Source organism: Zootoca vivipara, chromosome 2 (genome assembly GCF_965207765.1).
Source record: "Zootoca vivipara chromosome 2, rZooViv2.hap1.1, whole genome shotgun sequence".
In the NCBI taxonomy this organism is placed as follows: domain Eukaryota; kingdom Metazoa; phylum Chordata; class Lepidosauria; order Squamata; family Lacertidae; genus Zootoca; species Zootoca vivipara.
The window spans coordinates 96,423,748-96,448,175 of NC_142584.1; the positions used below are offsets into that span (position 1 = coordinate 96,423,748).

A 24,428-nucleotide genomic window follows, 5' to 3' on the forward strand; every position below is an offset into this window, starting at 1 on the left:
CACATGTTATATGTCAGGGAAGCTAAACTATCAGCTTGCTAGCCTCATCAATCTCCACAAGTGTTTTTTTTTTGGGGGGTGCCCTTTAATTTTGGCTGTGGCAGCAAATAAATGTACACATATTACATTGATGTATAAGTTTCAGTACCCAATTCTGCAAAGTGGTCTCTTTATTTCCCCCTGGGGTTAGGTGAGAAAAAGAAAAAACTCAAGACAATTTTATCAGAAAAATGTCTTCTTGGGGTAGCTTTACTGGAAACCTTTATAATAATAAAATTCAGTGGCAGTAAAATAATACCTTTATTTGAAACAAGCCAAGCTCATGATTTTTGAAATTACTTGGAAGTCTTCCTGAGAATGAATGGCCAGGTTGTTTTAAAAAGAGAGAGGAAGGAGCAGCAATGGAATCTGTGTTTCTGGGGAAATATCTGGTGTGCAGTTTGTGTCAGTCATAAAACGATAACAAAGGAAATTGTTGCTGAAAGATCAGGTTAGGACTGTGTCTTGTGCAAAGGTCTTAGGTCAGGTTTTTGTGGAGGTATTCTGGGACAATGCATGAATTGGGGTTTGTACAGTCCAGCTGGAAGTTATCTAAGTCTAACCAGAATTTACAGACCGGACAACAACAACATGCACACGAAAGCTTATACCTATGACAAACTTAGTTGGTCTCTAAGGTGCTACTGGAAGGATCTTTTTTATTTTTGTTTTAACAAAACTTTGGTAAGCTTTATATTAGCATGTGAATTACTGTTAATGTTAGTAAACATGCCACAGAAACTGAATTGTGTAGTGCAACCTAAGCATTCGAACTGTATGCTGTTCTTATGCACATTCATGTTAAGACCTCATAGCGTGAGAGCCAGAAAACTCTCCTGTTGGAAAAAGTGATGAGCAACCATCACATGACTGGGTCCGAATGTCAAATGGGTGTTTCTCAACAAGAGAAGTCAGTGGCAACAGTTAGCTCTCTTCAAAGTCTCTCTCTCTCTCTCTTCACTTCTTTTGTTCTGTGCATCAGATTGCCACTAGAAGAGGCCTGCTGTGTACACCCCGGCCATACAGCAGGCACTGTGAATTATAAGCTATGAAAGAGTAATGAAAATACGAGCATCCCTTATACCAAGTCAAACCGCGGATCCTTCTAAGAGAGCACTGCCCACTCTGGCTAGCAGTAGCTCTTAGGAGGAGGCCCTTTTAAAAGAGGATTAGACAAATGCATGGAGGACAAGGCTACCCTGGTGGATATTTTCTACCTCCACAGTCAGGGGCAGTATTCTGAATACCAGTTGCTGGAAATGGCAAGAGGGGGCAGCTCTGTTGCCTTTGGGCTTTCCCATATTGCAACTGATGAGGAACTGGCCTGATCCAGCAGGCTCTTCTTATGTTCTTTCTCAGGCCTGATACTCAGTACCTTTTATTTCTAGAGATGTTTGGCATATTCTGCACACAAAGCATGTGCCTTACTGCTGAGCTGTAGCTCTTCTCTGTTAGAGGACACGGAGAATGATGAGCTAACTCTCCAATGTAAAGGATCTACTGTCTGTGAGCAACTTCTCCAATGCCATGCAACTTTTCCTACAAAATGTTCCCTGGTTCTTCCATTTTGGGTGACGGGCACAGGCACGAAGCTCCGACATAGGCAATTATCCGGGACTAAACAAGGAGGAAAGTATTTGCTGCCTAAGGGGCTGGGAACGCTCTAAGCTTATACAGATTTGAAGTAGTGTAGTAACGAGCACGACATAGCATTTGCTGTGTGCTCGTAGGAAACTGGGCTTGTTATTTGCTTCTAGGCTTTTGGAGTTGGCGGGGCGGGAGGGGGGAGCCAATAGTTTGTGAAGGCCAACTATAAATGCTGTACATCTGAAGTCACTTTAAGAAATACAAAAGAGCTATTTCCCATTCAGAAAATCAGGTGATGCAGATTTAGGCTTCGCATGCGATGTTTGCCCCATTCTTTAGTGCTTCCTCTTCACTTCTCAGAGGGACTGCTTCAGGGCCACCGTTCATCTCTTCTACTCCCGTGGTGTTTCCTTCTGCGGTTATTGTCCTCATGGGTCCATCGTCCTTCTTTTGGGCTTCGAGTTTTTTCTTTGCTTTCTCCTCTTTTGCAAGCATTCTGTAGTTGTAGTAATTCATAATGAAGAGGAATATCCCAGCCAGCACCATCACTGCCCCACACTTGATGAACATGTATTTGTAGTCCCCAAACATGTCGATGAGAGTTCCTGCGAAGGGAGAGAGGAAAAGGGCTGCCAATCAACCAAAAGGGACTCTTAACAGGATTAATCATTACTTTCAGCCTATTCAACTGGATAAATAATCAATCAAGCGGGTATTAAGTAGTAACTCCGGCCCCAAAAAGCAAACAGATCAAAGGTTGACTAACTATACAGCTTCACAGAAGGGAACACTAAGCCTTCTACTACACAATGAGGTTTCTATGGCCCGGCAGGGCTCTGAACCCAGATTGCCAAAGTCTCAGAACCAAACCGGCCCCCGCAATCATCCTCTTTGTTATCCTGAGGCCCTTCTTTGTGTGCCTCCTCCATAAAAGGTTCAGAGGGCAGCAACACGAGAACAGGGCTTTTCTGCAGTGGCCCCCATGTGCAAATGTGTGGGTTTCCTCCCTCCCTCCCTCAACTAAGGGTTTAGCTTAAAAGGCCGTGCCAGTGTTTTAGGGGAGGTTAGAGTTTAGTATGACAACAGAGTTACTTAGCAGTGGGTTGGAGAAAGAGTCAAAAAGCAGGATGCTGGTGTCTGTTTTGAATCCAATGCTGTGGCTATAGGAGAAGCCAGAACTACTTGTAATGTAATGCTGGAGATCCCTCCATTAGAGTCAGGTTGTGTATATGTGTAAATATATCATAAAGACATTGCAGCCTCCTCTGTGCTTCATTGTCTAAAAGGAAACACAGACCCTACAACCTACAACCCCTGGAATTTTGCGCCCCTCGAAGGTCAGGGTGGCTGTCCTAAATCTTCTTTCTTTTTTCTGTCCTAAATCTTCCATTCCAGCTTCACTGGATGACCATGGGTTTCAGTATTATGAGAGAGTGAGGAAAATGTCTCTCTATCCACTTTCTCCACAACTTGCATAATTTTATATACTTTTATCATGTCCCCTCTTGTTTTCCGTCCCCCCCCCTTACCCAGCCAGAGGCTAATTGCAGTAATTCTCACTTTCTGCTAATCAGAATGACCTAGAGGTCTGCTAAATACATTTCACCAAGTGCTTTAATGAGGAGAATTCAGCAGGAGAAGAGTCTCGCCCCGTTCCCCCCTTTGAGAGTAAGGCAATGTCATAAAGCACACCGGGAACAATTTACTTAGTTCATTAAAGCAAAACGCAGTAGTAGGTTATTAAATGCCAAAGAACCAATCAATGGGCTGCTTATTAAAATGGAGGAAACAATGCTGCAAAACTCATATTGCAAACTATTACACAGCAGTTTCTGGCCTCATTACCAAGATTTAGCAATTAGCTTAATCTGCTTCATAAAATTGTATATAACTTGGGAAATGGCTGCTTTAAAACAAAATCCAAGTTATCCTGAATGGAATAAAGTTTCCCCTCGAAAGGAAGGTAATGTGCAGGTGTTCTTCCAGGCAAAGGACAAAAAGGGAAGAAGTGAATTGCTCATCGAGGTAATAAAATAAAACAAAACAAAATAGGGGCCTGTATTTTTGTAAATCTTTTGAATTACACTATCTGAGGTCCATTTACCTGGCAATGCTTTTGGGGTAGCATAAGTTACAGTATTACCCACTAAGCAGTTGCATTTTAATGGTTATATCTTCTAACCCACCAACCCTCTAGGTAGGAAATGGTCCAAAGCCATTTCAGTCCCACTGTAATCCATAGGGTTAAAGCAAATTTCAATGCAAGTGGAGCTGTTCTGTTAATGTGTGAATACAAACCATAGAATCCAACACAAACCCTGTGCAGTGAGAGGATAGCATTGATCCTATATATTACTGAGCCTACCCTATTTGGTCATTTATGTCCTTGTTGAAATACTCTCTTTAGTCCAGCACTGAGACACACACACAAAAAGTTCAGAGGCAACTTTTATCCTATAACTATGCAAAGATTTATATCTAGCTAAATTATCCCAAGGTCTGCAAAAGACTGCTGCTCTCATAAGTGTGTAGAATACTGTAGCAGTTCCCAAAAACATTTACAAAGATCAGCCACTTGCAATTTCCCATCCCCCTGGTACATCACATCCATTTCTCTTCCATCTTAGTTCAATTCCATTCTCTTTTCATCTTAGTCACGCAGGCATGTCAAACCTGCGGCCCTCCAGATGTTTTGGACTACAATTCCCATCTTCCCCAACCACTGGTCCTGCTAGCTAGGGATCATGGGAGTTGTAGGCCAAAACATCTGGAGGGCCGCAGGTTTGACATGCCTGTTAGTGCAACTTGCACTGGTGCTGCAGTAAGTACCCAGTGGGAAAGTGCTGGATTAGATCAGCCCCTCCCTTTCACCAGGCCTTAGTAATGCATACCAGACCAGCCCCTTCATTGATTAGAATGGATTTACTATGGGCTGACTTTGCATCTTGCAGCAATGGAACCAAGCAGGAGAGCTGGCTGCATAGCTGCCAAGTTCTCCCTTTTTTAAAGGGTAATTCCCTTATGCTGAATAGGCTTCCTCGCGAGAAAAGGGAAAACTTGGCAGCTATGGCTGGCTGTTGCAACAGCTCAAATTTCATTCATGAAAAGCGGCATCATTTACGTCAGGGTGTAATTAAACAGTAGAGCTGAATGCCACCTAGATGCACTCCTATGAGGCAGATAAATAAATCTTAGCGCTAATCAACGTGCTGCAGTTAAAATGCCAGCAAATACTATGTACTTGGTGTGCACATGCCAAGTTAATATCACAACTCACCACCAAAAGCTTATCCACAAGGCTGTTCCCTAGGGGTACCACCATTTTGGAATTATACCTCTAGCAAGTTATCTGGTAACATGGCCTCATACGGTAGTTGCAGAACACAAGTGTTAACAGGAATGGCACCTACTAACGAAATGATGCTCGCCTTGTAATAAAACTGAAACCCACTGTCACTGCATATTTGAATCTGTGGATGCTTAAAGGAATTTTATTCTGAAAGTTACATGAACATTGCATCTAATTTCCCCCTTTCAAAAGTTTTGTCATATTGACACAACTCCTGCAGAGCTTCCTTGTAGAGAGCAGATTTTGCTATCAGAGGGTTTCTGTTGTTGTTTGAAGTTAATAAGCTTTTGATTGAACAGTTATACCTCTGAAGAACAAAAAGCAGGGATTATACAATAAAAACGTGTGGATTCCAGTACTTGCAACCAGCTCCTCCAACTCTCCCCTCCCCCAAAGCTCTGGAAGGTTTCGTATTTGTTTAGAACTGTTTACTGAAGAGAGGCCTGCGTAACTGACCATATAAACCGCTGTTGCCCAACCTGAATTCTTGGTATGACAGAGGGAGAGAAACGTGGCTAGAATTCACATGTCCATTCAGAAATAAGTGCTACTAAATTTAAAAGGTCTTAATTCCTAAAAGCAAACATATAAAGATAACAACCATGCTGTCACTCTTCAAATTCTAATCCAAGTGTTATCTACTTAGTTTGCCAGCAGAGGAACCTGAGGTCTTGCAAGGTTACATCTCAGCAGCAGAGTTACATCTTAGCTTGCAAATACCTTACATTTAAGCAGCAGCGATTTCATCTGAATTTGTTTGAAAAATAAACTTTGATTTGGCACTTCAGCTCCGCAAAACCCATTTCAATTAGTTTGCAGGGGAACTGAACTTTCTAGCTGTGCTTCGTTTTCAACCAGAGCTCGTGGTGGCCAGCCATCTTATATCAGTTGCCATTTAAGCTGCAATCGTATGTGTACTTACCTGGGAGCAAGTCCCATTGAAACTGCATTGCTGGAAAACTCAAGGAAAGAGGTCCAGCAAAAGGAAGAAATGGTGGGTCAACATTTGAATAATAATAATAATAATAATAATAATAATAATAATAATTTATTATTTATACCCCACCCATCTGACTGGGTTTCCCAGCCACTTTGGGCGGCTTGCAACAGAAAAAATGAAATAAAATAATCTATTAAACATTAAAAGCCTCCCTAAACACGGCTGCCTTCAGATGTCTTCTAAAAATCTGGTAGCTGTTTTTTTCTTTGACATCTGATGGGAGGGCGTTCCACAGGGCGGGCGCCACCACCAAGAAGGCCCTCTGCCTGGTTCCCTGCAACTTGACTTCTCGCAACGAGGGAACCACCAGAAGGCCCTCAGTACTGGGCCTCAGTGTCCGGGCAGAACAATGGGGGTGGAGACGCTCCTTCAGGTATACTGGACCGAGGCCATTTAGGGCTTTAAAGGTCAGCACCAACAGTTTGAACTGTGCTTGGAAACGTACTGGGAGCCAATGTAGATCTTTCAAGACCGGTGTTATGTGGTCTTGGCGGCCGCTCCCAGTCACCAGTCTAGCTGCTGCATTTGAAGTGGTGGAGCACACCTTAAAACCTGATGTCCCCTACTCAAGGTCAAAGAATTCACAGATCTGTTCCCAACTGCAGACAGAACAATGAGCAGGAGTATAGAAATATCCTTACCCCCAATAGGTGGCCCAAGTAAGATGGTGCAGCATTCCACTATAGTGACGAGTCCAACAGCACTTGTGAATCGGCTGGCGCCAACCAGGTCCATGAGAGTTTCAAACAGCATCGCGCAAACCATACCGAAGGCCAGCCCGTAGAAGACGGAATACACTACCAGGCCTGAATAGCCTGTTGCTAAAGGGCACAGCAGATGGCATGTGCCATTAAAAGCAATGGAGAAGCTGAAGAAATACTGAATCTTTGGCCTCACCCACTTGCTGTTGGCAATGAGCCCCGTAGCCGGCCTAGCTATCATATCGACTATTGCCAGAATTGAAAGGAGGAATGCTGCTGAATATTCATCAATCCCAAGGTGCTTTGCGTAAGGAGCCAAAAAAACAATAGGGGCAAAAAAGCCCAGAAACATCAGCACATTCCCTATCAAATAGATCAGGAAGCCCCTGTGCTTGAAAAGAGACAAATCAAGGAATTTGTTGAAGTTTTCGCAACAGTCTTTGTCCTCTTTCTCTTCGTCTCCAGGGCCAGCCATTTCAGCTATGCCCATATCAAGCTGTTCTTTAGCTAAAGTCTCTTTTGCTTGTTTGTTTGTTTGCCTCTTAGTGGGGCCAGCTGCTGCGCCAATGGGCCTGAAGAGGGCTCCAGCCACACAGCAGTTCAGTAGTATCGCCCCAAGAATGAAAAAGCTCCCCCTCCACCCAAAGTTGTCGAAAAGGAACTGGTTCAAGGGAGCGAGTGTACAAAGCATGACAGGGCTTCCTGCCATGGCGAGGCCGTTGGCTATTGGACGCCTCTTCAGGAAGTACTTTCCAATGATGATGACGGAAGGCTGGAGGTTGAGGGCAAGGCCAAGGCCTGTAACAGAGACAGAGATAGAATTAATTCGGAAGGCAAAACGTGCTCTGGCACAGCAGGGACTGACCATGTGCCCCAGAGGGGTAGCCATGTTGTCCTTTCTGCATCAAAGACAACAAAGGAGCCTCATGCCCCCCCCCTTGCGACTAGATTTATTGTAGCATGATGAATGAGGTATTGCTCCCAGTGGGGAAGTATATACCTACACACACAGGCTAGAGAGGAAAGTGATAAACTCTGGGGTCAAATGGCAATGAAATGCAAAAAGAGCGGTCTGTGACAATTCGATTAAAGCTTAAATGTTTGCAGAATAAGCACAAATGATCATTCACACCAGCAGTAATTACTGGTAATACAATCAAGCTAGAGCAGCCATGTTAATTAACATCTGTAATAGGATAGGAAATCGTACTTCTAGATATGTTCTAATCCAGCAGTCCTACGCTGGGATCTTGCTTTTTAATTCCTTGGTTGCAGAAGAAGAGCTTAAGGTGATATGAGCTTTTGCAGACAACCATTTGTTGTTGTTGTTGTTGTTTAGTCGTTTAGTCGTGTCCGACTCTTCGTGACCCCATGGACCATAGCACGCCAGGCACTCCTGTCTTCCACTGCCTCCCGCAGTTTGGTCAAACTCATGTTCGTAGCTTCTAGAACACTGTCCAACCATCTCGTCCTCTGTCGTCCCCTTCTCCTAGTGCCCTCAATCTTTCCCAACATCAGGGTCTCCATGATCACTGCAGATGGTGACAGCAGTCACGAAATTAAAAGACGCCTGCTTCTTGGGAGAAAAGCGAGGACAAACCTAGACAGCATCTTAAAAAGCAGAGACATCACCTTGCCGACAAAGGTCTGTATAGTTTAAGCTATGGTTTTCCCAGTAGTGATGTATGGAAGTGAGAGCTGGACCATTAAGAAGGCTGATCGCCAAAAAATTGATGCTTTTGAATTATGGTGCTGGAGGAGACTCTTGAGAGTCCCATGGACTGCAAAAAGATCAAACCTATCCATTCTGAAGGAAATCAACCCTGAGTGCTCACTGGAAGGACAGATCCTGAAGCTGAGGCTCCAATACTTTGGCCACCTCATGAGAAGAGAAGACTCTCTGGAAAAGACCCTGATGTTGGGAAAGATTGAGGATGACAGATGGTTGGACAGTGTTCCCGAAGCTACTAACATAAGTCTGAACAAACTGTGGGAGGCAGTGGAAGACAGGAGTGCCTGGTGTGCTCTGGTCCATGGGGTCACGAAGAGTCGGAGACGACTAAATGACTAAACAACAACAACGTGCTCGATGTGGGGCTGCCTTTGAAAAGTGCTCAGAAACTTCAACTGGTTCAAAGAGCTACAGCCAGGTTACCAACCAGGGCTGGTTATAGCAAGCATATGACTCCCTTGTTACAGCAGTTCCATTGGCTACCAGTCTATTCCTGGGCACAATTCAAAGTGCTGGTTATGACCTATAAAGCCCTATAAGGCCCAAGGTATCTAAAAGACCATATTCCCTCATACAAACCTGCCCGGGTTCTGAGATCCTCAGGAGAGGTTCTTCCCTCAGTCCCGCCACCCTCACATTTATTTGTTTATTTGGAGCACAATTCCCATCAGCCGATTTCGGCATGGCTGTGCTGGCTGGGGGTGGCAGGAGCTGCAGTCCAAAATGTCCAGCGAGCACCCCATTGGTGAGGACTGATTTAAGTATCCTCATTAGACATCTGCAGTGTCCATTATTCTAAGGAAAGTAAAGAAAGGTTTCGTTATTACCTGTGATAAGCCCAGCGCATAAGTACAGTTGAAGAATGCTTGTGCAGAAGGAGGCAGAAACCATCCCTATGCCACATAGCAAGCCTCCCATTATGACCACCGGTCGGCTACCATAACGGTTCACCAGAATGCTGCTGATTGGACCTAAAAAAATAAACAAAATCAAAGTAGGAAAATGAATCCCCAAAACACACATTTTTTGGGAGAAATATACTTTCAAGGTAAACTGGTTAAAATAGTTTTAAGGTTTCAATAATGCTCAGGTTATTAGAAAGAGCATGGCTGCATGGTGCTTTTTTGCATGGGCATAGTATGATCATTCATGACCTTCAACCCCTGTACATCAGATGCCTCATGGTCTCCTCCCATCCGCAAACCAGAAGGACAAACTATGTGGGTGAAAATATGCTATCAGTGCAAGGTTCTTCCATGTCATGTTGCACTCATATATCCTAGCCCTTTCGTTGTTGCCCCCTCCCCTTATTTTTTTGCCTCCATGAAGAACAAACCACCGGAAAAAACTCTATAGTCATTGCCCAGGTTCTTCCATAGGTTCCTGGCAGAAAGCACGATGTCACCCACAATTTTTGGGTAACACCATATCACCCAGAATTTAATGCAAGGTGTTTTTTTTTTAAAAAAAAAGCATCCTTCAGTGAACATTATCTCGGTGTCGCAACAACTGTAGCAAGGTGACATGAGAGCTACCACAACGAAATAGGAAAACAAAGTTGTTTTGTGGAAATGAAAATGTGATTTCGAACACGGGGGGGTGGGGTGGCTGTGTTAACCTGCCGCAACAAAAAACAGGAACGATCCTTGTGGAACTTACAAGGTCTAACGAAAGGAGTCTGGCATAAGATCAGAACCTACTTCACCAAATGCGCACAGCCTATTATCACAGTTGGCAGATTATCCATATAGCAATGGAGAAAGAGAGAAAAACAGGGAAGCCAAAGGGCCATGGAATGCAGGATGTTCTGTAGGTCTGGGACAATTCCATGCAAGGTTCAAATGTAAGGAAGTACAGTGGCCATGCACAACGGCAACAATTGGCACAGCTAGGAATATCACCAATTGCAGAAGTTGCAAATGCTTACTCAGCTTACACTGTATACATTTCAGCTTTGAACAGAAATGTCATTCCACATAATCTGCCAACCGAAATAGCGCATTTCATTCATTTCATGAAGCATGGCTCGAGTTGCTGGAAGATTATTCCACAAGTGCATCTATTAATCTCAAAAAGTGTCACAAGGCTCTTTGCTGTTTATGACGCCTAACTGCCACTTTAGATAGCAGGGAGAGAGAGAGAGAGATCAATAGAGTGGTCCATAGCATCATAGCTGTGTGCAGGTTTAGGCCCTGATTCCATACTCCTTAATCAAAGTGTTGTTGTTTTTTGGACCTTGAGCTTGTTTGGAGGTTCTAGCAGGGGAGCGCCTAGCTATCGTATACCCTTGACCGAAGAACGGTACACTCCTTCTATCTGGGATGGTCGTCCTCTTCCACCGAGCACACAGCTTCAGGAGGGACACACATGAAGGAGGAAGGGGACACCCGCCTAGCCAGCCAGATCAGCCGAATCAACCCTGGCAATCAATGGGGTGACAGATGTCGCAGCCAGATCCTCCTCACATCCAATCAATAGAGTGGTCCATATCATCATAGCTGTGTGCAGGTTTAGGCCCTGATTCCATACTCCTTAATCAAAGGGGTTGTTTTTTTTGGGGGGGGGGAGGTCGTCCTTCATGGTAACTTATGCTAAGTGTCTTCTTTTCTTACTGTAAATAGGAAGGGGGGGATTCATGTATTTCTGTTTCTTAATAAAGAGAGTTAGGTGAAAATGAAGGTAGGAGAAACAGCTGGCAAGGATCTGGCACACTCATAAAGCTGCCATGTGCTTGTCTTGACCTTGCAGCGGAAGTGGCAGAAGCGTTGACAGATTCCCCTGAAAAGTTTTAGAGCTGAGGAAGTAGCCTCTGAGGTCTAGTCAACAGCTGCTGAAGGTTTTATCAATACAGCCTACTGCTTTCAAAAAAGGGGCGGGGGGGCAGAGGGAGAAATGCCACCTGAGAACAATCATTAGTGGCATCAAGCAGCCTGCTGTCTGGTTCTTTCTAATGGATAAATTTGTGGGGGGGGGGGCAAAGGGAATAGAGTGGTACCTCGGGTTGCAAACACCTCAGTTACAAACACTTCGGGTTACAGACTCCGCTAACCCAGAAGTAGTACTTCGGGTTAAGAACTTTACCACAGGATGAGAACAGAAATCGCACGCCGCCGGCACAGCGGCAGCAAGAGGCCCCATTAGCTAAATTGGTACCTCAGGTTAAGAATGGTTTCAGGTTAAGAACGGACCTCTGGAACGAATTAAGTTCGTAATCAGAGGTACCACTGTATTCTGGCTCCTCACCGTACCCCAAATCCTCTAAGAACACTTGTTTGCATGCCTTCAAGAAATGGGGGGGGGTCTTTAGTGCTGGGTATTTTGCAGGCAGAAATAACCAAATGCACTGGCCTTCTTTTCAGTACCCAGGCCAAGTCAGCGAGACAACCAAGTACTTCACTCCTTCCTCTCAATGACCTCTCAAATTCATAGCTGCCAACCCTCCCTCTTTTTTTTGCTGGAAATTCCCGTATTCCAGCGCCGTTTCCCACTGCTATCCTGGATTGTTAGATATACTGTAGACTGTCCCCGGGACAGGTGAGGCTGCTGATCCCTTATTTTCAAATCCGAAAGTTGACAGCTATGCTCAAATTTTATGTATTCTATTAATCATCTGTCACAGGAGAAAAGGGATGAAAAAGTGAAGGGAAGCAAGCAAACAAAAACCCTGGCATGTGTCCCGCCCCCCCTCATCTTCTAGTGCTGGAATTAAATGCAGGACTCAGTTTGATCCAGGGATTACCTGGAAGAGCCATAGCTCAGTTGCAAAGCAAATGATCTGTATGCAAAAGGTTCCAGATTCAGTCCTTAGCATATCTAAGGAGAGGCCCAGGGAAATACTCCTGTCAGGAGCCTGGAAGGGAGGAGGGAGGACTGCTGCTTGTTGGTGTAAAAAGTACTGTGGTAAAATAACTGATGATGCGATTTGGGAAAAGACAGCTTCATGCGTTCATAGCATGTGAAGCAATAATAATGGGAAGTCATTCTGTGCACAAGAATACATTACCCTCGCCACTGAGTAAACACAATCCATCTTCCAACACTTGAGATTAGCATTTCTTAGCATGGGTGTATGGCTTCCAGGCAAGTACTGTATATGCTTGGCACAGAAACTATTCCTTGCTCAGGTGCAATAATGTCCTGTAATTAGCATGTTTCTGTGTCCCATAGTAGAAGTCTCAAGAAGGAAGCTTTTAATTATAGGTATAATAGATTCCCCCCCCCCCAAAGCCTCAGTAGCACTTTGCCTATATACCCTGGACAGGTTGGTGCTGCTATTGCATTTTCACTCACCCGAATCTATGCAGTTTCCCCTGCTGAAAATGGGCTTAGGGCTTGCCGATCAGAAGGTCGGAGCTTCGAATCCCCGCAACGGGGTGAGCTCCCATTGTTCGGTCCCAGCTCCTGCCCGCCTAGCAGTTCGAAAGCATGTCAAAGTGCAAGTAGATAAAAAGGTACCGCTACAGCGGGAAGGTAAACAGCGTTTCCATGCGCTGCTCTGGTTCACCAGAAGCAGCTTAGTCATGCTGGCCACATGACCCAGAAGCTGTCTGTGGACAAACTCTGGCTCCCTTGGCCTATAGAGCGAGATGAACACCGCAACCCCAGAGTCGTCCGTGACTGGACCTAATGGTCAGAGGTACCTTTACCTTTAGGTGCTGAAGGATACAGTTTGTGGATTTTTGCTAGCTTATTAAATGATGGTTTATATAGGATGATTTTTATATAGATAACTATGTACAGATATGATAGAATATTTTGTTCCTGGTGATGGTCATTTCCCTCTTTCTCTCTGTTCCACTTCATGGTGGGAAAGCAATGCCTCTGTACTAAAAGAGCCCTACTATGGATGCAAGCTACAACTCAGTGGAATTAGTGCTGATTTGACCTACTGAGAAAGGTTTACAGCTGTATTCTACAAACAAGGGAGCATGAAGAGCCTGGACTTAAACCAGTATAACCCTGTTTACCAATTGGGCAATTGCAGCTCTAGCCTTCCTGATTCAACCACTGCATCATTGATGGGCATTCATTTAGCACTGGAACCTAGCAAAGTGCTTTTTTAATGCAATATTCCTTTTATTCATCGTTGGAAGAGTCTGGTTAAGACTTCTTTGCAGGATCAGACATATGGGAGTAGCAGCCTCTTAATTCGACATAACCTCTCATTTGTTTACACATTGAAGGGTGAGTTAATGTCTTAGCAGAAAGAGAATCCTTTTCCAGAGCCCTTGAAAATGCTCTTGGCTCAACTCTCCTGGACCCCAGCATGAGTGATTATGTAAATAATACCAGTGCATCATTTCTGGTAGACAAGAGGCAGAAAGAGTGCAGATTTGCCTGCAAAGGCAACTGACCTATGAATAACTCATGAGTGGTTGGAAAGGCTTGTTTCTATTGACAAATGTTGCTGATTCAGAATAGTAGGTTTTGTAAAGAATCTCTAAGGTTCTTATTATTATTCCCATCTAACAGATAATGAGCAGAGGCTAAAAAGTAGGGCATCGCCCTATGCATTGTGCGTTATGCAAAACCCATGATTCTGTGTTCAAGGCAGCCTGCAGATCATCTGCACACCTTTTGCAGTAAGTCACTACAATTATTTTTAGATGAATGAATAGCACCAGCATCAACAAGTTAATGAGATACTGCCATTTCTTTGTCACTGACATGGAGTTAACTAATAACTGGGCCAGGAATAAAAGCTCAAGGGGGGGGGGTCTTCCAAAAATGTGAAAGGAAATGTTCCATGTTTTGAGTTTAGCAACTAGTTTGGGGTGCAAATTTCTCTGGATTGGTGACTGAGATGACTAAAGGTTCTTTTACTTACTATAATGCCAACTCCAGCCTGCCATTTTTTACCCTTTAATATAGGGGTGGGAATTGAAGCAGGTGAACAACCTGGGTTGTTATCAACTGGAAAATATGAGCTTGTCTTTCAATGTCCAGAATTTGTCCTGGAAGCGGCCTTAGATCATGTCAGACCAACTGTCTGCCTAGCTGACGGCAGCTCTCCAAAATGTCAAGCAGCCTGCTGTCTGCTAACCACCACTTGCTAACTGGGCCCTTTAAACTGCCAAAGATTGGTCTTGACTTCTTCTACATGCAAAATATACAATCCTACTAACATTTGTTTACAAGGGCGTTTATAAACCACCAACTCAAAATGAAAATATTGCGGCAGCGTACACCAGAAATATAATAAAAACATCATAGAATGATAAAACGCAGGAATGAATGGCTTGTACAACTAGTATAAGGTCTGGAAGGTGCAATCTCATTATAACACTTCTATGAGATCACTCGGGTTCCTGCATTTTTACACCACTTGTTTTAAATAGTGCCCATGAGGTTGAAAGCGGTCCACCTCCAGACATGAGTGTAGCCAAGGGGGAGGCAGGGGGCAGCTTCCCCCCCCCCCTAAATCAACACATATCAATACAAATCTGAGGTTCTGCCCCCTAACAAAAATCCTGGCTACACCCATGCCTCCAGATTGTTTCTGTCAGTCTCCACCCTTAACAGAACAGATGTGTCTTGCCTTAAAGAAATCAGGGTCTCCGCTAAATCCAGTGACAGCATGCTAGGTAAAAATTAGTGGCAGCGCTGACGAGGGATAGGGATAAAGTTAATTAATAGTGAGAAGTGCAAGCTCTGATGGAGCTTGCACATTTGTGCACAAACTCATCTCCTGCTTCAAATGCAAGAGCTCATGAGCAGTCTTCAATAAATTCTTAACTCCCAAATGGTCACCACTGTTCTCCTTCTCCGAGTTTAACCTCATAAGCTCTGCTAAACTCACTGCCTGAAAGAAACGAAATGATCCCATGGGGAGGTGGGCTGGTTCAGGTGCAGGGGACTGGAGGCGGGGTTTAAATAATAATGTAGAATATCAAATGTTATTTATTTGTGGAGGCGAAATTAACAGCCTTAAAGCAACTGCGTTATCTTACTAGAGAATACAGAATATACAATATCAAAAGAAATTTTTAGAAACACACCATTCTCCTATGTCAGTGTTGTGTGTCCTGGGGCCAGATGATTTCCAGTGGAGTCAAAATAAGTCACAGTATTTTTGAGCTGAACCTCAACAGGCTAAAGCTCAACAGCAGTCAAGTTCATGGTCTATAGATATACCAAGCCCATACTACTAAAGCAGACCAGGTATTAGCACAAACCAAACCAGCATGATGAGAACCACGAGCACTAAACAAGCAGAGACACAGCAGTGAACACCATCCCTAGTGCCAATCCTACTTAGAAGACAGTTGTTTGATCTGGTCTATGAGCGGCTCAGGTGTGGGGAGCAAGAAGCCTAAGAGGAAGGAAAGGTTTAGAGGAAGAAGATGCAGAACTGTGGGAAGAAGGAAAAACGTACATGAACAGAGTCAGACTCCACTTGCTTGGGTAAGTTCCTGTTTTTTGCTGTGCTCCTTAATAATCAAGAGATACAATTTGGAGCTTTTCCCACTGTGCTTCTTAAAGAGAGACTGGGAAACACCCCCTAGCTACGGCCCTGCATGACCTTCCTCTCCATTGCTAGTTCATATTATATTTTAAGCCCCGGGTGCCACTCTGGGAGGGGTGACAAGATGGCCCCTGCCTCCCCCCAGCTGTAGAGCGGCTGAGGGCACACGCAGTCTGTATGGGCGCCGCTCACGCAGCGTCCGTACGAGCTGCCTCTTGCACGGCATTCATACAGGCTGCTGCACATGCGCACTCCATACGGGATGTCGCTTGTGCGGCAGCCCGTACAGCCACTGTGTCAGTCTGTAAGGACTGCGCATGTGCGGCATTCCGTACGGATTGCGCACGTGCAGTATGCCGCACATGTGCAGTCAGTACGGGATGGTGCACATGGCAGTCTGTATGGGCTGCGTCGCCCCGGGTGCCGGAGAGGGTTCCTCTGCCACTGGCTGTTATATTCCTGTCCAGTGACCTTGACAGCCACAGTGAAAGGCAAAATTATGGTTGTAGTGCAGCGTCAAAACACAGGAACATTTCGCCTGAATTGATAGTGCTATTGTTATTGTTAATCATAACTGTGTTAGGTAAGAAACTTACCTAAATCTGTGTGACTTAATTTTTTTTAAAAAAAGATTCCAGATTCCAGACACTACTGTTGCAAACCAAAACTTTGATTTGCATACAAAAGCAAAGGAAATGCAGTATTATAATAAAGCAAATCTATTTGAAATCGGCTTTCAAATAGGAATAAATGTACATATCAATTATAAGGGAATTAGGAATGCCCATATGATTTTTTTTTAGTGCAGCAACAGAAATGTATACCTGGAGTAGCAAAATTCCAAATATGCATTAAATAAAACAAATGTGTCATTTTGATCTGCAAATATTCACTGTTTTACCTTTAATGTCAGTGGAACTTGAAGCAGATCTCTGAATGCTAAGCTGAATCCTCAGACACGTCTTTCAATGGGCTAAAGAATGAGGTGCATTATTTTAATGCTTTATTTATGCCCCAGTTAGAATGGGCTTTCTGTACCTGCCACTGTAATTTATAGTAGCAGCTGAATAATAAAGCATAGTTATGAAGTTTTGGATGAAAATGCTCAAGGTCAACTGTCAGCTTCCAGCTTCCTAGGTGCAGTAGAGTGACCTACAGCCCAATGCCTGAGAATATGTTCCTTGCTTGAGAATGAAAACTCCAAAATTAAGTTTGCTTGGTTCACAGTGCAATCCTGAAAATGTCTGCTCAAAAGTAAACCTGATTTAGTTCATACAATCACATAGAATTGTAAAGTTGGAAGAGACCAAAAGGTTCATCTGGTCCAAGTAAGTATGCACAGGATTGCGGCTAGTAAGTATGTACAGGATTGTAGAAGCTAGTTGTTTTTCCTTTATAGAACATTGTTCACAAAGACGTTCCTTTGTTAGGGCAGAACTACATGTTAGAAGAAACACAGCAGCCCTGTGACTGAGCTTTATTAAGCCTGTAGGAGAATCTTTGTGAATCTGGAAGAAGAATTCCTTTTTTACCATAGAGATTGGGTACAGACTTAAGGAAAACCTGCTGGATCAGGCCAGAGGCCCATCTAGTCCAGCATCCTGTTCTCACTGTGGCCTGCCACATGCAGGGGCCAAGCACAAGAGCACTCTACCTCTCTATGGTTTCCAGAAATTAGTATTCAGAAGGTTACTGACTACAACAATGGAGACAAAGTATAGCCATCAGTAGGCACTGATAGCCTTATCCTCCCTGAATGTCTCCAATGCTCTTCTATATCCATCCAAGTTCATGGTCATCCTGTGAGAGCAAATTACATAGCTTATGCACAGCATGAAGAAGTATTTTTGTACGTTTCTTGAACCTTTCAACATTTAGCTTCATTGGATGTCCACGAATTCTAGTGTTATGTGATACGGAGAAAAACCTTTCTCTATACACTTTCTCTGCACCATTCATAATTTTATAAACTTCTATCATGCCACCTTTTACCTTTTAACTATACTAAAAAGTCGCAAACTTTCTCAAAGGGGGATTGCCCCATTCCCTTGATCATTCTTGTCACTCTTTTCTGAACTTTTCCCAACTCCACCATATCCCTTTTAAGGTGAAATGACCCAGACGGGAGACACTATTCCAAATGTGGTTACACCATAGAGTTCTAAAAATTATATTGTTGTTGTTGTTTAGTCGTTTAGTCATGTCTGACTCTTCGTGACCCCATGGACTAGAGCACGCCAGGCACTCCTGTCTTCCACTGCCTCCCGCAGTTTGGTCAGACTCATGTTTATAGCTTCGAGAACACTGTCCAACCATCTCATCCTCTGTCGTCCCCTTCTCCTTGTGCCCTCAATCTTTCCCAACATCAGGGTCTTTTCCAGGGAGTCTTCTCTTCTCATGAGGTGGCCAAAGTATTGGAGCTTCAGCTTCAGGATCTGTCCTTCCAGTGAGCACTCAGGGCTGATTTCCTTCAGAATGGATAGGTTTGATCTTCTTGCAGTCCATGGGATGTCCAACCATCTCGTCCTCTGTCATCCCCTTCTCCTTCATGGATCACTGCCTTGTCGTGGCGAAGGAGCTTGAATAACTCAGAGAAGCTATGAGCTATGCCATGCAGGGCCACCCAAGATGGACAGGTCATAGTGGAGAGTTTTGACTAAATGTGATCCACCTGGAGCAGGAACTGGCAACCCACTCCAGTATCTCTGCCAAGAAAACTCCATGGACAAAAACAACAGGCATATAAAAATTATATTAGTATTTTTTAATTTTCAATTGCTTTCCTAATGATCCCTAGTACAGGATCTGCCTTTTTCACGGCAGCCACATGCTGGGTCAACATCTTCCTCATCAAACCATCCACTATGACCCCAAGGTCTTGTTCCTCATCAGTCCCTGGCAGTTCAGACCCCATGAACTGGGATAGATTGGTACGAAAAGAAACTGAAAACCACTAGTTCAGTAAATTTCACTTTCTGACGGTTACCGTGTTTCTCATATTTTAAGGCATCCCTAAAAAATAAGGCATGGCAGGATTTTCATGACCTGGCGAAATATAAGGCATACCCCGAAAATAAGACGTAGCAGTACCGGGTTGTGGTGGGAGCAGGTCTGTGCAAAATACGGTACCGTAAGAAGAAAAGGAAGATGCCTCCTCGGAACTGGATGCCGCTGCCACGTGGAGCTCCGTCCGAGTGGGAGCCAGCAAGAGCTGCAGCACGCACAGCAAGAGCTGCAGCAGGAGCCTCAGTGCGAAGCCCAGCTACGGTAGAGCCTCAGCGCGCGGCGCCGGGACCCTGCTAGACCCGCAGCTCAAGCCGCGCAAAGCCCGGCAGCCGGCAGGAGCCGCGGCGGGCAAAGAACAAAGGATCGGGACCCTGCTAAGCAAAGCCCCGGCAGCCGGCAGGAGCCTTAGCGGGCAGCGCCCGAAGCCCGGGAGCTGGCTGGAGCCGCAGCTCAAAGCGCGCTCCTGATAAGCCCCGGCAGCCGGCAGGAGCCTTAGCGCGCAGCGCGCAAAGCCCGGGAGCTGGCTGGAGCCGCAGCTCAAAGCGCACTATCGGTAAGCCCCAGCAGCCAGCAGGAGCCTTAGCAGGCAGCGCGCGAAGCCCGGGAGCTGGCTGGAGCCGCAGCTCAAAGCGCGCTCCTGATAAGCCCCGGCAGCCGGCAGGAGCCTTAGCGCGCAGCGCGCGAAGCCCGGGAGCTGGCTGGAGCCGCAGCTCAAAGCGCACTATCGGTAAGCCCCAGCAGCCAGCAGGAGCCTTAGCGGGCAGCGCGCGAAGCCCGGGAGCTGGCTGGAGCCGCAGCTCAAAGCGCACTATCGGCAAGCCCCAGCAGCCAGCAGGAGCCTTAGTGGGCAGCGCGTGAAGCCCGGGAGCTGGCTGGAGCCGCAGCTCAAAGCGCGCTCCTGATAAGCCCCGGCAGCCGGCAGGAGCCTTAGCAGGCAGCGCGCGAAGCCTGGGAGCTGGCTGGAGCCGCAGCTCAATAAGACATCCCTTGAAAATAAGCCATGTTGTGTTTTTTTGAGAAAAAAATAAATATAAGACATGACTTATAATATGAGAAACACGGTAGAAGGTAACTCTGGTCCCCTTTAACATGCCATCGTTTTAGCCAACAATGTCGCATGTTTGCAAATTGTTCTCTGAGACCATGAAGGCTAGGAACATAGCATTTAAAAGGGGGAAGAGACAAGCTGAAGAAAAACCCCTAGAGTGAGACACTTTCCCTGAAAAAGTTGTTTGTTTTAATGCTCAACTTGGGATTAGTCCCATGATTTTAATAGAATTGCTCATGTGATGAAAGTTAAATGAATCTGAGAACTTTCTGAAACTTTCAGAGGTTCAACACAGACTTGACATTGTTTAACAATTTTAATTATGCTAGTGAATGGCTTCGATATACAGTGGTACTTCGGTTTAAGTTCAACAATTGGTTCCGGAAGTCCGTACTTAACCTGAAGCGTACTTAACCTGAAGCGAACTTTCCCACTGAAAGTAATGGAAAGTGGATTAATCCGTTCCAGACGGGTCCGCGGAGTGCTTAAACTGAAAGTACTCAAACCGAAGCGTACTTAAACCGATGTATGAGTGTACAGTGCCCCACGTGCGAATGGAAAGCACTGCTGCTTGCACATGGGGAGGTTGCCGACTGTGACGGATTGGGCTGGCTTGAGTAAAACTCCAGGGTGTTAAGTGTTAAACCCAGCCTCTTAGTTGATTGACGCATTCCATTCCATGAGGGGCGGGACAGCCACTGGTTTAAAGGGGATGGGTAGCCGTTAATTCTGTTGAGAGGGTTTTGGGAGCGGGAGCGGGTGGTGGTTGTGGAGAGTAGAGTGTTAGAGAGGTATGCAGGAGCTGTATTAACGAGTCTGTCTTATATGAAAAGAAGATGATGAACTAAGAATTTATATAAATGAAACCATAAAGAAATATACATGTTCTCCAGTTAAATAAAGCTTTCATCTATGTTGTGTTAAATCGGATGTTCCTCCTTATTCCAGCAACGTATCTAAACTCAAAAGGGTGGTGACTGAAGAGGGGAGATAAAACTAAGCCTGAGGAGCAGGTGGATAGTTTGTATCTCAGGGGAGGCAAGTGGAGGGAAAGAGTGCCTTGAAGTAGCTTAAGTGCTGAGGCAACAGCTGCTGAGGTGAACCTGAGTTGAGAGGGAAACCTTACTGAGGGCACAAGACTGTTCCTGTAACATTTGCCTGGAGTTTTTGAGGATACAGAGCCACGTTATTTGGAAAGCTGGAACTGTACGCTACTAGCAAACCCATATAAAAACAGGGAGTTTATTTGGGAGAAAGAAGGAATAGTGGGTTGTTTGAACAATAACTGAATTCCTTCTGCACACTGCTAGTAATAGAGAAGGGAGGTACGTCGCACCGACTCCTCTCCTCTTCAGTTCCCTGCAGCACCACAACCATTGTGTGGAGTCCCACCAGACTTGAAAATGGCTTTTCATCAGAGTGAAGATCCCATTCGGCAAACACAACACCATGCTTTTTTAAAGCTCCAGTGCCCTTAAATTCCTCCCTGATCTTACAGGTGAGCCCAATGAAGATGATAACATTGCAAACTGTGGCTTGCAAACTGGGTGCCGGCCTTCCTCCTCCCCAAACGGATACAAATTTCTCAGCTTTCATCAAATGTAGCCACGACTTGGGATTATATATCCTCAACAAAGCTCGCAATGGTTAACATTAGGTCCCCTAATGATTTGCACATCGCTTCAAATGCTGCTTGTGAAAATAGCTTCAGGCAAATAGATTTGTTCTGCCTTGTTCGCAAAACAAAGGAGGAGTAGATAGCACGCCATGCATACAGTGACGTCCAACGGCAGAGTGCCTCTGTAATGAGGATCATGAGGAAGAAATGAAGGCAAGCACATCTATGCTATCTGCAAATGAAAGCTATTATTATCAGACTGAACATCAGCTTCTCCTCCACCCAGCACAGCACTCAAAGACAAGCCAGCATCAGCTGGCATAAATCAGCGCAAAATTGCATCACTCGCGTTTTGGCAATTGATATACAGCACTTATTCATCATAATTGTTTTTCCTCCTATATTATCTTACAGCGGTGCATACAAATTCTTTTTTAAAAAAAACCTGAGCAGCCTTGCTGAGAAAATATACCATAGCTGTGCATATTCAACTATATACAAGTAAAGTAGAAATTTACTAGCCAATATCCAGGCATCCCCTTCTGCTCTCTTGTTGTATGAAATTAGGAAATGCCACATTATATGATGTTGAGGGAGGGAAAGAGAATGGCCAAAAGCCAGAAGTCAGGCAGAAACTGTTGTAACATTTCATGTGTATTTCAGGGAGCCAAGGAGAGGCAAACAGCAATTATCCAGGGGAGCCAGCGTGGTGTAGTGCTTAAGAGCAGTGGACTCGTAATCTGGTGAACCGGGTTCACTTCCTTGCTCCTCCACATGCAGCTGCTGGGTGACTTTAGGCCTGTCACACTTCTCTGACGTCTCTCAGCCTCACTCACCTCACAGAGCGGGGGAAGGGAAAGGAGATTGTTAGCCCAGTAGCGATGTATGGAAGTGAGAGCCGGACCATAAAGAAGGCTGATCGCCGAAGGATTGATGCTTTTGAATTATGGTGCTGGAGGAGACTCTTGAGAGTCCCATGGACTGCAAGAAGATCAAACCTATCCATTCTGAAGGAAATCAGCCCTGAGTGTTCACTGGAAGGACAGATCCTGAAGCTGAGGCTCCAATACTTTGGCCACCTCATGAGAAGAGAAGACTCCCTGATGTTGGGAAAGATGGAGGGCAGAAGGAGAAGGGGATGACAGAGAACAAGATGGTTGGACAGTGTTCTTGAAGCTACCAACATGAGTTTGACCAAACTGTGGGAGGCAGTGGAAGACAGGAGTGCCTGGCATGCTCTGGTCCATGGAGTCACAAAGAGTCGGACATGACTAAACGACGACAACAAAGGGGAATGAAAGGTGGAATATCAAGTCCAAACTCTTCTTCTCCTCCTCCTCCTCCTCCTTCTTTTCCATTTGCTCTGAATGAAGTATCAGATCAAATGTTTAATTTTCAAAAATAGTCATCAGACTCTTGGTTGTTTTGGGGCCTGTATTTGGTTATCATACCTAGATTAGTGCATTAGGCCTTGATTTCTGTATTTTAGAATTTCTGTTTTTTTGGAAGCCGCCCAGAGTGGCTGGGGGAACCCGGCCAGATGGGCGGGGTATAAATAATAAATTATTATTATTATTATTATTATTATTATTATTATTATTATTATGAAACATACCCCTGCACTGTGACTGATTATTACTCAGCGGCTTCAATATACAATATGCTTGTATTTCCACACTATAAGTAGGGACAGACTTTTGTAATATTTCATAATATGGCGCACTGTGCAACGCCAAAATTTGGTGCCCCAAAATGGATCTTCTCAATTATGGATCTTCTCAATTTTGGGCCACTCAGCTCAGCAAACTGTGGAGGGGAACCGCCCGCACCGCCCAAAATACAGTGTTGGTATAAGAAGTGTCTAGCATTTGTGAAAGTTCTTTCTCTACAGTGAAATGCTATGTTGAAATTTGTTGTGAAGGTTGTCATTTCAGGCATCTCAACAATGGTCATATGCCTACTTGCAGCCATTGCTTCACTGTTTTGCTGTCACTGCTTCAGGAAATGTATCCTGAGTGGGGACACATTGCATTACTTCAATGGGCTGAGCATTCAGAAGTGCATCCCAAAGAAAAGGAGAATGGGCCCAGTTGTTTTGATAAAGGGTATAGAAATATAAAGGTAAAGGGACCCCTGACCATTAGGTCCAGTCGCGGACGACTCTGGAGTTGCAGCACTCATCTTGCTTTACTGGCCAAGGGAGCCGGCGTACAGCTTCTGGGTCATGTGGGCAGCATGACTAAGCCACTTCTGGCAAACCAGAGCAGTGCACGGAAACACCGTTTACCTTCCCACCGGAGCGGTACCTATTTATCTACTTGCACTTTGATGTGCTTTCGAACTGTTATGTTGGCAGGAGCTGGGACCGAACAATGGGAGCTCACCTCGTCACAGGGATTCAAACCGCCGACCTTCTTATCGGCAAGCTCTAGGTTCTGTGGTTTAACCCACAGCGCCACCTGCGTCCCTATTACCCAATCATCTGTTCACTTTTTCTCTTCGAGAAAAACAAACAAACAGAGTGTGGGATGATGACAATCTTCCTGCTTCTTTGTTTGTTTGTGTTCTCTCCCCCCACCATCTTTTTCTTGTCCCCTCCCCAGGTGTTTCACCTCATTGGCCCAAATGGCAAACAGGCTTAGAAAATGTCAGCAACAGCTTTTGTCCCCTAATCCTAATTGTCATGCAGGGGCAGAGCAATTTCTGTTGGAGTCACAGCTACCACCCCAACAACCCCCCCCCCAACATGACAAGTGGCTTTTTAAAAAGTTTCATCATGGTCATTTGCGGGGCGGGGGGAGTCACTGATTAAATGTTGTGCAAAATTTTGGGTTCTCCTTCTTACTTTCTTTGTGACGCTGCTTCTTGCACTTCAGAGTTAAT

The 24,428-nt window shown here is 44.9% G+C and overlaps 1 protein-coding gene across 4 annotated transcripts in view; it reads right to left on the reverse strand.

Moving 5' to 3' along the window:
- Positions 1-281: 281 nt before the first annotated feature.
- LOC118080058 (monocarboxylate transporter 2) overlaps positions 282-24,428 on the reverse strand; it is a 40,940-nt gene continuing 16,793 nt past the window's right edge. For 3 of the 4 annotated variants that reach the window (XM_088662434.1, XM_060271327.2, XM_060271326.2), the window contains exons 3-5: positions 9,236-9,379; positions 6,617-7,474; positions 282-2,231 (exon numbers count right to left, since the gene is read on the reverse strand). In XM_088662434.1, coding sequence (XP_088518560.1) covers positions 1,930-2,231; positions 6,617-7,474; positions 9,236-9,379 — 1,304 coding nt within the window. In that variant the 3' untranslated portion in view covers positions 282-1,929. The remainder of the gene's footprint in view (positions 2,232-6,616; positions 7,475-9,235; positions 9,380-24,428) is intronic. The other variant, XM_088662435.1, reaches the window with a different exon arrangement.